This window comes from Heloderma suspectum, chromosome 2 (genome assembly GCF_057233095.1).
Source record: "Heloderma suspectum isolate Gila_16-S chromosome 2, 16-S_ref, whole genome shotgun sequence".
Taxonomy (NCBI): Eukaryota; Metazoa; Chordata; class Lepidosauria; order Squamata; family Helodermatidae; genus Heloderma; species Heloderma suspectum.
Window position 1 is genome coordinate 221,520,725 of NC_139459.1, and position 16,512 is coordinate 221,537,236.

At 41.8% G+C, this 16,512-nt stretch overlaps 1 protein-coding gene across 1 annotated transcript in view; it reads right to left on the minus strand.

Annotated features, from left to right (window-relative positions):
• RNF157 (ring finger protein 157) overlaps positions 1–16,512 on the minus strand; it is a 105,077-nt gene that overhangs the window by 49,536 nt on the left and 39,029 nt on the right. The window contains exon 3 of the mRNA XM_084838180.1: positions 3,653–3,741. Within this exon, the coding sequence (XP_084694306.1) occupies positions 3,653–3,741 (89 nt within the window). The remainder of the gene's footprint in view (positions 1–3,652; positions 3,742–16,512) is intronic.

A 16,512-nucleotide genomic window follows, 5' to 3' on the forward strand; every position in this document is an offset into this window, starting at 1 on the left:
CCAGAAAGAGGGCCTTTTCTGCTGTGGCACCCCAGCTGTGGAATGAGCTCCCTAGAGAGGTTCATCTGGCACTTACGTCGTACTCCTTTCGGCATCAGGTAAAGACCTTTTTATTTTTCCAGCATCTTAGCATTCTAGTCATTTAGCTGTGCTGTTTTAAATCTGTATTTTAAATCTCTGCATTGCTGCTAGATTTTATTCTGGTTGAACTTTTATATTGTAGTTTTAAGCATTCATATTTATACTGTTTTATGCTGTACTTTGTGGTTTTAATTTCTGTGAACTGCCCAGACAGCTTCAGCTATTGGACAGTATAGAAATGAAATTAATGAATAAATAAATAGATAAATGAAACATAGGCTTCATTTTGTGATCCGAACAATGAGCAGTTTACAACTTCAGAATAATTGGTCAAAGCTGGAAATAATGGCAATTGGACACTAGAGTATATTCTAGTGTATTAGCCAATTGGCAATTTTGACGGTGCCCAGAGTTATAGAATCATAGAATAGTAGGGTTGGAAGCGGCCTACAAGACCATCGAGTCCAACCCGCTGGTCAATGAAGGAATCCAAGTCAGAGCATCCCTGACAGGTGGCTGTCCAGCCTCATCTTGAATGCCTCCAGTGTGGGAGAGCCTGCTACTCCCTAGGTAATTTGTTCCATTCTCGTATTGCTCTAACAGTCAGGAAGTTTTTCCTGATGTTCAGCCGGAATGTGGCGTCCTGTAACTTGAGCCCATTATTCTGTGTCCTGCATTCTGGGATGATGGAGAATAGATCCTGGCCTTCCTCTCTGGGACAACCTTTCAAGTACTTGAAGAGTGCTATCATATCTCCCCTCAGTCTTCTCTTCTCAAGGCGAAACATGCCCAGTTCTTTCAGTCTCCCTTCATAGGGCTTTGTTTCTAGTCCCTTGATCATCTTTGTTGCCCTCCTCTGAACCCTCTCCTGCTTGTCTGCATCCTTCTTAAAGTGTGGTGCCCAGAACTGGACACGATACTCAAGATGATGCTTAACCAGTGCTGAGTAGAGAGGAACTAGTACTTCCCGGGATTTGGAAGCTATGCTTCTATTAATGCAGCCCAAAATGGCATTTGCCTTTTTTGCAGCCACATCACATTGTTGGCTCATATTCAGCTTGTGATCGACAACAATTCCAAGATCCTTCTCGCTTGTGGTGTTGTTGAGCCACGTATCCCCCATCTTGTGCATTTGGTTTCTTTTTCCTAGGTGCAGAACTTGGCATTTCTCCCTATTAAATGTCATTCTGTTGTTTTCTGCCCAGTGCTCCAGTCTATCAAGATCACTTTGAATTTTGTTTGTCTTCCAAGGTATTAGCTATCCTGCCCAATTTTGTGTCATCTGCAAATTTGATCAGCGTTCCCTACACCTCCTCCTCCAAGTCATTAATACAAATGTTGAAGAGCACTGGGCCCAGGACTGAGCCCTGTGGTACCCCGCTCATTACCTCTTCCCAGGAAGTTCATTACTTACTTATGAATAATTATCCCTAGAGATATCTCTCAAATGATTAGGTTAAATATAAAGTAGTTGATTAATTATATTTCACGAGATACAGATAGATGGGCATCTTTAAAGTTGAGTTTATGGGGTAAGCTGAATACACTTAAGATGAATACCATACTTCAAATTATTTATGTTATATGTTGGAACCCTATACTTATACCCAGCAAATATGTCCAAAAACGTATTACTTTGTTTCATAAATTCTTTGGGGGTTCCTTTCCACCAAGAATATCTTTGAAAAGGATGCAACTTCCAATTAATGAAGGCGGGTTCAGTTTTCCAGATCTAGTTATGTACCATTGGGCCTATTTGCTGACCTGTACTAAATTTTGGTCTTTTCCACTCAGATTTGATTTTCCACCTTGGTCAGTGTTGGAATCTTCTTGTCTGGAGCCTCTCTCTAAATGGATGGCATTATGTTCTCATCATATTAAGGCAGACAGAGCTCCTCCCACAATTTTGGCAGTTAGAGAAGTGTGGCATATAATGTCACGCCAAGTACATTTTGATCTATTTTCCCATGCTAAATTGACTTTATGGGGAAATCCAGATTTAAGAATTGGAAAGAAAATGTTTTTATGGCGGACCTGGACAGGTAAAATTATCTTCACCCTGGATCAATTAGTGGGGGTTGATGATGAGTTTTTGTTATTTTCAATTTTGCGAGATAAATTTGATTTGCCTGCTACAGCGGAATGGCAGTACTTGCAATTGAAACATTTATTATCTAGATTCAGTCCTGCTGCTTTTACTGCTTCGGAGTCCTTTGCTACTGGAAATACTCACTGAAGCTGATCAGATATATTGACCCACTATTCATGTTTATAAATATTTATCATCAATGAATAAATATGATACAAGTGGTCTACATCAGGAATGGAACAGGGAATTGGGATGTCCTATTTTGTTTAACCAATGGACTGCTGTTTTGGCGTCTGTATCAGACATCTCAATGGATCTTTGGTTATGCCTTATTCAGCAAAAACTTTTGTTTTGGGTCTATTGGATGCCACAACGTCTCTTTAATAAAGGCTTGTCAAACTCAGCTAATTGCTGGAGGTGTAATGTAGTCACTGCTTCTCTTAGTCATATGTTTTGGAAATGCTCAGTAGCTGCCTCTCTGGGAGGAAGTTTATTGTATGAATAAATTTTGTATTGGGAAGCTCTTTAATATTTACTGATGTAAATGTTCTTTTAAATTACTTACCTGCTTCTTGGAATGTAACACATGGTCAGCATAAATGGATCTTTCATGCCCTTTTGGTTGCTAAAAGACTGATACTGGAAGGATAAATGCTCACTGCCTATAATGCAATGGATTGAAGACTTAACAACGCTACCAACATTTGAAAGAGTGGTATTTAGGTGTAACTTTCAAATGGACTTATATTTGGATATCTGGTCTGCTTTTACTGAAGTCTATGTGTAACCTTTTTTTTCTTCCCCTCTTTTTTCTTCTTCCTAGAATATTGTAATATTTGAAGCTGAGGATTTTAGAATATGTTGTTATATTTTTATTTTTTCCTGTTTTTGTTATGTTTTTTGTTTGTATGTTTGTTTTGTTAAAATTCACAATAAAACATTGATTAAAAAAGCAAACGAAAACCATCAGAAATAGTACTTGATATTACCTTAGAACAGGGTTCCCCAATATTGTTGGGGCTGTGGGCACATCTGGATTCTTAAAAATGTGTTGCAGATGTGATCATAAAATGGCTGCTGGGGGTGGGGGTGAGGGTGGCAAGTCACAAAATTGGGGGAGCATAGCCTGCTCTTGCTCTCTGTGTATTTTCCAAGTAAACTCCCAAAACTGGTTGAATAGTGACTCCAAGGGAAAGTATATGCTGTTAAGGAGTTGGTATCAGCCATCTTGGCTGCCACCCTTGGTTTTAGGGTCAACACCAAAGTGTGTTGCTCTGGTACAGACAGATCTGGACTCAGCAGGTCAAAGTGTGCGTGCACGAGCGCACACACATACACACTCAAGCAAACAAATTCCCCTGGAAGAGTCTCAAAACTTGGGAAATCTCCCTGACTAAAACTGACTCTTATGCTTATTAATCTGTTTTCTGGCTTCCACTGAGAGTGAGGCTTAGGGCGCTTTAAACCTCTGGACAAACTTACTTGACCAGGCGCAATGTGTCCTTGCGGACGTTGATCAGGCTTCTCAACGTCTTCACTGGCTCCTGGGGTGGTGGGGCAGCATATGGAAACTAGACAGAGAAGAGGAAAGAAAGGGGATTGGACATCTGAGGTGTCATTCAGTCTATAAGGCCAACCTGCTGTGATTGGCACAGGGTTCATTCCTTGTAGGCATTTCTTCATTCATAAGACTAAGCAAAGATAAGACCTCAAAAGGATCACCAGAGCAGCGAGTTAAGGCCTAACACATTTTGAGTCATGGGACTTTTTCTTCATCAGGACAACTGAAAGAATCCTGCAACTCGAAATGCATTCAACCTTAAATTGTTCCTACAGCATGGTTGGGTCTGCCCTCTCCTCTGTGCCCATACTGGTGGTCTTCCCTTCTACCCATCTGCTTTGTTTCAGGGCTGCTGCCCTGAAAGGCAGCCTAGAAATATTTTAAATAAATAATAAATACAATTAAAAACAAATTTGGGGTTATATGGTTACAGACAGAGAAGCCATCTTGGTTCAGTGAAGGGCTGCCACCTCCTGATCTGAAATCAAGACCTGTATTTAAGGAGCAGAGAGATACATAGGTGTGTGTGTCTGTGTGTGTGTAGCTGCTCACAGCGGTTAAAGGAGGCACTAGCAAATACATGTGTACTTTTATGATGTGGCTGCGGAGAATCCTGGCACACTGGAGTGGGGGGAGGAGAGACATACAGGGAAAACTGGGAACCGCTCCTAATATGACTATTGTTATAGGGAGTTGTTAGTGGGAGTGTGGGGGGGGGGCGGGGGGAGAAAAAAGCTATTAAGGCCAATACCTACTACGGGCACAATGCACAAGAGGAGGTTCTGCACCTCTCTGCCACACTATTAAGGGGGACCCAGGAAAAAGTGGAAGTGACAAACAAAATGAGGACAAAGGGTAAGATTCTGAGGATAAGCCTTCTCCTTGGTCTCCAGCAACAAACAAGTATACCTAGTAGATAAGTTGAGGGGCATTTACTTCCTGTGAAGGGCCAGGCCAGGCCAGGCTTCTGAAAAGACAGATTTTTCAAATGGGCCTAGTTGAGAGATAGCTCCATGTGACACTCAAACAGGTACAGCTGTGGTTTCTCCCTCCCTTACTGGAAGAGGGCTTCTTTTTAAAAGATCCAAGTACATTTTTCTCCATGTCTGCTGTGACAGCAAAACCTCCCAAGTAGCAGCACAATATATTTCATGCGTGCACTGTGGGCACATTTCAGCTGCCTTGGGAACTTTTGTCCTAAGATATTTGTATGGCGGGGGTGGGGGGGAAGAGTGCACAAGTGCATACACAGGATGTTTCCGCTACAGACCTGAACAGATAGTAACGCAAGCCATATCTGTACCAAGATTCAACGTATTCAAGTGAAAAGATGGAAGCTGCTGACAGTACCTTTGCAGCCCCTTACCTATGCTTGCTTCTTCCCCCTTTCCAATTGCTCTTATAACAGTCTGATGTGCCCTGTGCAGTAAGAGAGGGTATTTTTCAGCCTCCTGATTTAGCAAAACGTTGATTTAGATCAGTAACTGATGGAGGGTATGGTGATTATCCTCAGCCTGCCTGTCACAGAATGAATACAGATTTGCCTATTTAACCAGCTGTGCTCAGGGGGTGGGATTATGCTAACTTGATATTGGTCACCAGCAGCGAAGTGTGACAAAAAGCAGGCGCAGGGCGGGGGGAGAAGAGAATTGGCTCAGGCAGACAGTTCGCCTAGAAGCAAAGGAAATGAGCAGGCCAGACAGTGAGCATGGCATGGCCCAACTCATGCACAACCAATGCTGTGAAAAAAACAGGGCTATGCAGAAGTACCCTGTACTGACCTTGAGTCATTAGTGTTGCTTGGCTGAAGCTCTCCCAATAATGCACGTTTCAACTTTAATTTAAGAACTGATATCCACCAAGGCAGAATTAAGTCTTCTCATGATTATTTCAAAAGGGGTTGATGGTATTCAGAGAATACATATCTTTTAATCATAGGCCCTCCCCAACTCTATTTCTGGCTTGCTGTGGTGTCTTCTGTCCAGCTGTAAAACCAAGACAAAGTCCACTCACATGATTCAAGTATGGTTTGCAATGCGTTTTTTTTCCTGATTGTGCAGAAAATGGAAACCATTTCACCAACACCACCCCCTGCTCCACTGTTGTGTTATCCTCCGTGTACTCTTGCATGGTGATGGAATTTAACCAAGATTAGGTGTTCAACCTGTCTTGGATTGGACTGCACTCCACCTAGAAGATTGGGTTGCACAGCTTGGGAGTGCTCCTAGACCCAGCCATGTTCTTAAAGACTCAGGTGGCAGAGATGGCCAAAAGTGTTTTAAACCAGCTTTGACTGGTACAAGCCAGCTGAATCCTTTCCTGGTAAGATCTGATCTGGCTATAGTCATGCATACCTTGGTTAGATTACTGCAATGAGTTCTATTTGGAGCTGCCTTTGGTTTGTGGGTTGGAAGCTTCAAATGGAAAAAACTAGAACTCGCAACAGAGAGCATAACACCCATATAATCACACCAACTTCACTGTCTCTTCATTTGCTTCTGGGCCCAATTGAAAATGCTGGTATTGACCTTGAACAGCACAATCCTATGCATGTTTGCTCAGAAATAAGTCCCAGTAAATTCAATGGGTCTTACTCCCAGGTAAGGGGTAATAGGATTGCCACCTAAAGCCCTAAATAGCCTAGGACTAGAGTGGCCTTCCCCAACCGGGTGCCCTCCAGATGTGTTGGACTACAACTCCCACAATCGCCAGCTAGCATGGCCCTACTCTACACCCACTCTACTTCAGATATTAGGTGAGTAGGTACATGGGACTGGGATGTGGCCATTGCACCCAGGCTCTGGAACTGTCTCCCACAGGATGTTTGCCAGGCCCCCTCATGTCTGGAGTTTCCAACTTGCCTTTCAAAACCCTTCCCCACACCCCCAGAGGACTTTGGAAGTAGTTTATCTGCTTTGCTATTTTGGCTCTGGGTTTGGGTATGTTTTGATTTGTTTTTAACCCAATGCTTTTTTAATTATTATTTTTACTGTATTTGATTTTGTCAGCACTTAATTATTTTCTGTTAGCCATTTTAGATGTTCATTTTTGAACAGTAAAGTGCAGTACAAATTTTTCAGAATAAAAAAAATGAAATAAAAATTTAAAATCACATTCATTATTCATCTCTCATTAACAATGTTACTTCAAGCAGCTAAGCAGGTATTTCATGGAACACACACATGATATGGTGGTCTACATAGCTGCCAGGATCTGCTGTTTCCCTGACTAGAATGAAGGTCTTATATGGAACATTATGCTGTGGTGAATAACAATAAACAATTAATCTACTATGATCAGCTTTGCCAAACACTTATAAAGCCAATGTGTCAGGAGTGTTTCTGAGTGCAGGGAGTGGGATAGTAGTTCAGATTCTGAAGAAGAACTGACAGACATGGGGGAGGTACTTTCCCAGGCTAGTCCAGACATGGCTAGGCAGGCTCCTCAGGTTTCAAAGGTCCAGCTGGAGGAGGAGGGTCCCTCTTCACCCCCCCCCCCAGTGAGAAATAGTGAATAGGGAGAGGCGGGGTTTGGAGAGTCTGCATTAACAGATGCCAGGTGCAGATGCAGAGCAAAGAGGTAGAAGGCCGGGGCGGAACTTAGATGGTCTACCCAATTGGCCTTGCATGAACAACTGCACCTAGAAACTTCACGAGAGAGACAGAGACCTTCCCTCACCCCTTAAGTTAGGCTAGTGAGACTGACTTCCTTTCAAAGGCGGGCAACTTTTCGTAGCTATCTTTTGAACCCCCTGAAGGCATTTCCTTGTAGACTGAGAGTCACTGAGAATTTGCATCTGTATGACCCTTTGAAGAAATGGATTAAAGGCCATAGATTGAAGCCTCTTGTCTCTGTTTGATTTGGTGTTTGAAGTTCAGTGGGGGCAAAAGGAATCCTGACACAATGTATTATGAACTGTGTGGGAATATACCTATACTGTGGGAATACACTTATAACAGTAATAGTATACAAATAAATCAAATATAAACCTTATAAATATATGCAAATATTAAATCGTACCCAACAATACATATGGATTTATATTATCCTGGATCTTGTTATTCCAAAAGGAAATAAACAGACTCAATTTTTCTATGAACTTATTTTCTTGTTGTCTCACTTCGCATACTCTAAGAACTTGCAGGCCTAGCCTTCTAAGAGGTCAACCACACTGGATTCATCCTTGAACAGAAAAATCTTATTAAACTCCAATTGGAATTGCCACATGTTGGAATTGTGGATTACTCATTCATACTCATCCCTCCCTCCTTGTCCCAAATCCTTCTATATAGCCTCAGGCTGATATATGTAACTACGATGCTTCATGAAGAACATACAAGAAGAGCAAGTTCTTAAACAGCCATTCTACTTCTACCAGATATGGCATGCAGGCATCATACCACCCTGACACAAATTATATGGAAATACAGCTTCAGTAGACAAAACCTCCCATCATGCAACAGCAGGGCTCAGTCCTCGAAGGGACATATTTCAGGATCTGGATCATGTGAAAGGTTCTTTTCTGGAGTCAGATGTTCTGAAGTACGAACACTGATTAACTTGTAGCACACACAAAACCAGCTCTATTTCTTTTTAACAGTTTCAGAATAGTAAAACAGAATATCTTCAGTTTTCCAACACAGCAGCCCCAAATTTGCCAGTTCATGAGAAAGTAACTGGCTGCTGTCCTACATACTGTGGGTTGGTGGAAACACAAGCATCCCTACATCAAGCCTTTAGTGCCACCTAGTGGTAAAATCTGATGTTACTTTAAATCTGATCCACAAAAAGGAATGAGGACAACTGTTAAACCAATTAAAATCAAGCTACAGCATGAACCCTCTCACTGAAGCCAATGGAAATGCACTTGTACCAAATCCTGTAGAAATAAATCCTGGATTTGTAGACAACAAGCTTTAATCTTCCCAATGCTCCCTATACTGCAAACCCTTACACCAAAAACGATGATTAGGAACAGTAATTTAATAACCCCTGGCATTAGTTCTTCTTAGCCTCTTATTCAGGGGCTCTGACACACTTCCCCTGCTAATTTCAGTTCCTTCAGTATTCATATGTGGCTGGGAAGAAAATAGGACTTGAATCTCAATTTTGGTTTCTCTCAGTTTCTGATTTTTCAAGTCTTAAATTTGATTCAGTCTGAATTTTGAGAATTTCCCCAATTCTCAGTTTGTCACGAACTGAATTTTTAAAAAACATTGACATGAAAATGTGCATGCATTATTGGGCCCATTTCTCCCAAAACATATTTTTTTGTGTGTAATTCTGCCTAACACACATTTTTGCAAGCAATTTCCCTAATATATGCATTTTTGAATGCTGCTTTCACCCTAATCTATGTATTTTTATACACATTTTTTGATCAGAGGACTCATTGCAAAATTTGGAGAAGTACGAATTTTGACAGATAACTAAGTTTTGGTTTGCATATTGGTTCAAAATTAGGTAGGTTCACATGAAAATGTGAAGTGAATATATTTCTCCGGAACCTTTAGTTAGGTTGTGTTTTGGAAGACAGGGCTCTTGCCCTTCTACCTTCTTATTTTAAATTAAGACTCCTCATAACAAAGGGGATGTATGTTGCTTCCACGCTAGGGTTCTTTAGTGTTGCTGAAGCACTGCATTTTTGCTACAAGCTGGAAACTTATGCCAATATATAATTATGTTAACCAGCAATGCCCAGCCCAAAGCCAATATTCTTCTATAATGTTTTCTCAGAAGTCCTGTATGGCAAAGATCCCTGGCAAGTTTAATTAGAAACTTTTTCCTTGGAGCTCCCGCCTCTAACTGCTTCCTGTTCACTATGGCATTGCAGATGTCAGTTAGTCCGTTCCTATTCCCTATGAGGAGGGGGGGTTAATTACTAGTTTTCCTATTATTTGTTTATATTATTATTATTATTACTACTACAAAAGCACTATATCAGGAATACAAGAGATTGGCAATGATGCTGTTATGAGGCTTCCCCCCAGTGAGTAATCAAAGGATGGCAATCCCAAACTAAATGGTTAGTGTGAAAACAAGAAAAAAGTGAGTTAGAAAAGTATTAGGTAGCAAATATTTGCCCTCAATGTTAGATAGATGTTTTATCGAGCAGAATATCATACATTCAGCATTCAACGAATAAGGTTAGGTACACATTCTGTGTTCAGTGAGCAAGGGGATCAAATGAATTTGTTGATAGAGCAAGGGTATCAAAGTCAGACAAAATAATAAAAATTGTAATGTCAAAGTGCAGCATTCCATATTTAATTTAGCTACCCAACATTATTAGTCAATGAAGGATTTCAAATACGCAAGCCTTGTTTAGAGCTGGGAGAGGGTGAGCATGCCAACATGTCTCTCCTCCTGTTCCTCCCTTCCAGTGAACGTATTTGCTCTGCCAATTAACTTCAAATTTTCTCTTTCATATTTTACAGTTAGCTTCTCAGCCCAGGACTATTTCATTAATGTTCCTGAGAGATAACCGTATCTTCGTGATGGTGTTTCATATATCAAGGTACAGCACAGGCAAAAAACCTACAAGCTCGTCTTGGACCAGAGTTTTCCTAAAGAAATATAGATCTGATGAGAGTTCTATAGGAGCTGGGGTTGCATATACAAAATGGCTGGCCAGCCAAACAAGCAAATCAGATCCCAAATTTCAAATCCTTGACACTACTGAGGGCTTCCTCTTCCTCTCCTCCCCCCTGCAGCTCCCTGCAAACCTCCAAAATCTTCTCCAGAGGGAAGGGTATCAGTTCCACCAGCATTATTCACTCTGCTGGGGGATGGAGACTGTTGGATACAACCCTAAGTGATTTTTAAAAACAGAATCATACATGGGTTTCAAGTAATGTTATCACAGCGTCCTTAAGCAGCATGGCTAGTACCAGACATTAGCAAGGATGCCAGGGACCAGACTCATCGAGAGACCCAGAGACTGAAATGACAACTTGGTTCTCACTTGACAGGGGGCCTGCCCGAGGCATGTTGGAGGTAGCTGTGAGGCCTCTGACTATCCTGCTCTAGATGGAACCTTGGCTATTTGCAAGCAAGGACAGGGAGTGATGCAACAGAGTAGTCAAGTTGGAAAGCAAATGATCAAGCACACAGGTTTCAGTCCAGGGAGGTTTAAGCTAAGGCAGGAGTGGTCAAAATCCAGGCAGAGGTCAGAACAGAGGCAGGCAGGCAACAAGGATCAGGCAGCAGCATGAGTGGTCAAAATAACAAGCAAGAGGTCAAACACAGTAAATCAGTCAGGTATGTTATGCAGTCCAGAAGCAGGGTCACTGAGCAGTCCAAAAGGTCAGGAAACACAGTATCAATCACAGGGCATGATTCAGGAGACAAGGTACACGGCAGAGGCTGGATAGACCAAGTTGTTCCAACAACTGGCTGTGTTTCTAGTGAAAGCTTTTAAGCCCAAAGCCAGCCAGACTTTCCCAGAGCTTAGCTGTAGCAATCAGAGCTCCCTTTCCAGAGCCTACTCCTGAGGAGTCCCTTTCTCCTGAGGAGACCTTTTCTGGAGGTGAGCAGTCCTTTGCACAGGAGCCCTGCTAGCCTGTCCCTTGAGGCAACGACGCTCCCGGGGATCAGGGGGTAGCTCAGCCTCTGCCTCAGAGGCAGAGTCCCTTTCTCTTGACAAGGATGGCCCTGCAGCCACTTCCCCAGAGGGTTCAGGCTCCTGTGGGTCTGGTGGCAGTCCCTGATCAGGGGTACCCTGGGCTTCTGGGGCCTCTAGCTCCTTCTCAGAGGAGGACTCTTCCAGTCAGGGCATGACACTGACCTAGCTAGCATCCAAGGGAAGTGAAAGCACACACAAAAAGGACTTTGTGATAACGCAAGGAATCATAAGCTGTGCTTTCAGTTGTGGAGAGGCAGTTTCATCAAGGGCTGTGCCTCTGTTCTCCCCCTTTCTTGGATGGTTGGCCCTCCTAAACATATCGCCCAAGCCTCCCCCGCAAAAAACTGGAACCAGTTCTGTTAAGGTTAGATTTGCCACATCACTAACCTCAGCTGAAACATATTTTTAGATGAGTCATGAGAAATAAAGTGGGAACCCTCTGGAACCACTAATTTTATCTGAAGCACAATTGTACGTAACTATGTGGGAGCTGTTCCGGATATGCTGCCACTTAAATTAAAAGCCTCTCCAAGCTTTCCTAATGGAGAAGCTGTTCTGCAGTTCATTTAACAATGACATTTGGCTACCTCTTAGTCTTAGCTCAGCCTCCCCCAGCCTAGTGCCCTTCAGATGTGTTGGACTGCAACTCCCATCATTCTCAGCCAGCATGACTATTGGCCATGAGACTGAGTTCTCAAAGCCACAGTGGATGAGTGAAGCCGATGACAAAGAACTCTTAAAACCTATGATTAGTGGGAGCACTGCTCAAAGAAATTATAACCACGAGCATGGGCAAGATCAGAAGTTCTCAGTCCTGCTGCGATCAATCAATCAATGGTTTAAAATGTTGGCAAAACTGCATCAAAATATATCGCCGTGCCTCTCAGATAGCCACAAACGGAGCTCTGCCCGTTTCCAGCATAGGTGGAACGACTGTCGAAAATAATGCTTCATACCTGCATTTGTGTGGGGGTCATATGCATCAGACTGATGTCGAAGCCTGTATGGTCTTGTGTCTACACAATTGACTCAAACCTTTCGTATCATCCCATCTACTCAAAGTACACAAAGGCTATAGTCCAGCTAGTCCTGGATAACATATCCATCATTTTCACCAGAATCTACTTGGAAGTGTAGGTTACTTGTACTTGAACCATAAAGCCTAAAATGGTCACTGGGCAGCCATTCCATCAGGTTTCAGCACAAGGAGAAATGGGAAGCAAGGCCATGCTATCAGCTCGGCTGACGGGCCAGCTCCATCAGGCAGCAACAATTCCACCAGGCTGCAACAGAGGGAGATGGAAAGTAGGACCATTTTCCTCCTCTCCCTAACTGTTTCCCATTCATTATAAGAACTACTAGCATGAATCACCAAATGCTTTCATTCTACGCAAGAGACCTTCATTCCTGTATTCCGTGCCAATTGACTACCTGAGTACAGTTTGTTCACCAAATACTGCACAACTTTCTGGCAAAGGCATTTTGACACTGGTTTTGGGCTGCTTGGTTTCTCTTGCTATGTTGTTTCATAGAATCATAGGATAGTAGGGTTGGAAGGGGCCTGCAAGACCATCGAGTCCAACCCCCTAGAAGTATAGCCTGTATGGAATGGGCTAGCCTTCTAGGGTTACTCAACATAGAGGATTCTGTCTCACTGAAGGGAGTTCTCCAGTCCTCCATGGCTTCCATGGCATTCTTTGTCTTATGCCAACCAAGCATTAAAAACAACAACCCAGAAATCAATTTTTCTGAAAATTTGGATTTTGTAAATAAAAATTAATCATGCAAAGTTGGTATATTAATGCATATTTACTTGATCCCCATTGTTATATACAGGAGTTATTTTCTGGATCTAGAACGGCCTATTTTTATATTGGGATTTTAGGATACATACACAAGGCAGCAAATGCATTGTTCCCACAGTTGTCCCCCAACCAACCCCCATATCAACAAAGTTTTAGGCATTATTCTAATTCAGATGAATGTCACCATGCACAGTCATACACCTCAGGAATTGAATTGTAAGTGCTTGTCCCCTGCTTAGATGGATCACAGTAGAACTTTCTACCGTACGTCATGCTGTGTCAGCAAAACACTGGAAAATTGCATTGATCATCAAGTACTGCCAAAGATAATTCAATAGGAAGGGCAAAAGCAGGGATCCATCTCAGTCCTACAAAAGGGAAAGATATCAAAGCCAAAAGGTTTCGACACAAAAACAAGATTATTGATGCTGTTGCCACAAATGCCACACTTGGATACACACTTGGATGGCCAGATTTGGGAAAGCACCCTCAAACTGCTTTATTAAAATCAGAATGTCAAACCATTGTTTTGGGTTCAGGTTCAGCTACAACTGGTTATTCTGGTGTTGTTCCAGTTCAGGCCAATCTATGTTCAGTACCCAGCTTAGCATACATAACCAACCAGTTCTCTTCCAGTTCACATGAGAAGATGTAAGCTTTCCCCCAACCTGGGTCCTGCCTGATGTTTTCGATCATAACTCCCATCAGCTCCAGCTAATGGTAAGGGATGATGGGAGTTATGGTCCAAAACAACTGGAGGGAACCATGTTGGAGAAGGCGGATTTATAATAATGGGATTGATGAGGAGAGCAAGCTAAAGGTCTAAAACTATTGCAACAAAGTGACAGCAGTAAGTACTATGAAGCATGCATGAAACAAAACATAAATTCTAAATACTTAACTTAAATACTTAACAAATACATGCTTACTTTATTTGCACTCTTTAATTTTAATTGTACCAACAGAAACATGTGTAATATATGAAGAAACACCACAATCAATTTTAAAGAGGAAGGAAAGGGTTTAGTAAATAATCACAGAATTGTTACTGTGATTAGATAACTTCAAGATTATATGTTTGTCAGCTAATTTAATAGTTGACTAAACCCCTATCACAATGGGGAAGTAGGCTTCTAGTTCAATCCCTTTCTAATGCTTCCCAGGTTCAGCCCTTAAAAAGAGTGCTAAGTATAAAATCTTACGGCTAGCACATGCTGCATGTGTGTATATGGGCCACGTGTTGCCCACCCCTGACCTAAATCTTCTCCTGATGTTTTTTATTTTATGTGCTCATTCTGATTCTGGTTTTGGTTTTACAGGAAGTGTACCACCACATTAGGTGTTTTGTTTTTTGTTGGAACCCTCTTTCTGAACCAGTAACCTGAGCCTTTCTTCCTGCTTCTGTTCCGATTCAGGTTCAACAGAGGCTTTCAGATAATGGTGCAGAGTCTGTTCCAATTCAGGAAAAAATAAAATAAAGGTTTGTTCTGGTTTGTGGATCAGACTCAGTTTGACTCTGCAATTAAAACAGTACAGTGCTGGCTGCTTATAAGCTGCGAGGCTATGCTGCTTTTAAACAGGGTTCTAGGGATTTAAAAAATGTTTACATATGAGCAGTGGCAAGGAACTCTAGATATTAGTGGGATGCCTGCGCTTCCAGCCTAGTGGAAAGGAGGACAGTGTTTCTGTATGCCTTAAAGCTTCCAGGGGCCCACTATGTGCTTTAGAAACCTCTGCACTAGATCTAGTGCTCATGAAAAGAGACAAATTAGTAGGTTTCTTGTCCACATCAGCAAATAAAAGGGATTAGCCCATCTCCCTCAGGGAACTGGAATCTGGATAAAGAGATGATATCCCCTTCACTTGAGAGAAAGCTCAGGCCAAGTGTGTTTTACTAGCAGAGTGTCATGTAAAGATGAAATTAAGCTGTATTACAGATAGGCTACTCTGCCTTTATATTTCTCTTGCCTAAAAGAGCCTCCCTGTGTCTCTGTACAGCTAGATAAGAGACATTTTGGCTTCCTGTAACATGGATGCTTCCAGATGAGGCTTTTATCATGCCATCAACCTGCCGGGAGTAGGGGGATGGGGAAAGAAGGGGTGACAGACAACATCTTCCATTTGTAACCCTCTCATATTTTCCCACCGCTTCTTCCATCTTTCTTCTTACCATGGAAAATCTATTGAGAAAAATATGGAATAGATGCACTATGCCTTCTGAACTGCAATGCTAGGAGCCCTCCATCTGCAACCCTAAAGCTACACAAGACTATTGTAGATAGCAGGCAAGTCCATTAGAGTGGTTTCTTGACAAGTGAGGATGTTGTTCCTACCACAAATAATCAAACCCTTTTGATCTGTACCTTCAGATTTGCAATATAAAGTTTCAAAATGACGACCAAACTTTATTAGGTCAACCAAAGATCACAAAAATGTGCAAGCTTTGAAGACCTACAGATCTCTTCATCAGGCAAGATGCTATAGAAAGCATATTTGGGGAGTGGAGGATCAGGAGGGAGAAAAAAAAGACTGACTTGATGTTGAAGTCATGGTACCTACATGATCGCAATCTTGAGATGGAATGGGGGAGGAAGGGTCTGCAAACATTCAAATAAAGCTCTAGCAGGTGATGTGATGGTAACAGGTTTCACTTGAAGCTGCTGGAGTTGCCCCTAGGGCTGATGGAAGCAAGAAAGACAGAAAAGTTTGATCCTCCATTTTTGAAAATATAAAATGCAGCTGTTACTCAGAAATGTCTCCATCTTAAGCAAAGCAAACAGGATCCTTTATCAGTAGAAAACAAAGGAAAACTATGCATGAAACTTTGTGTTAAAGAGGACTTCCACAGTTGACCTACCAAAAATGAATCTGCTTGCTTGTTAAATCACTGTTAGATGGGTCTCTAACAGACCAAAGACTAATTGTCTATGTTTTTCTCTCATGTGTTTACATGAACCATGAGGGTACATAAAAATGGATTAATATTACTGTTAACACATTCAGGGGAGAGTATTGACTGAATCAGGCCTTAGATGCAAGACAATGTATGCTAATTATAGCAGCCAGCTAGTATGCTTTTCAGGAAATATGAGTTAATAAATGGAAAACTTGGTTCAATACAACTGTTGTCTAAAGCTGTTTTAGACAACTTAAAATCACCAATTTTAAATCATTCCACCCAGGTTTATGGGGCTACTTACAAATCCAAAGCTATTCTTTAAAATGTTACATGAAGAGTTCATATTGGCAGAACTCCCAGAAGACGATTACATTAGGAATATGAAAAGCTTTGTTATCTAGGATTTATAAAACACTGATGGAAGTAGATGAAAGGAATAACTCCATAAAGAAA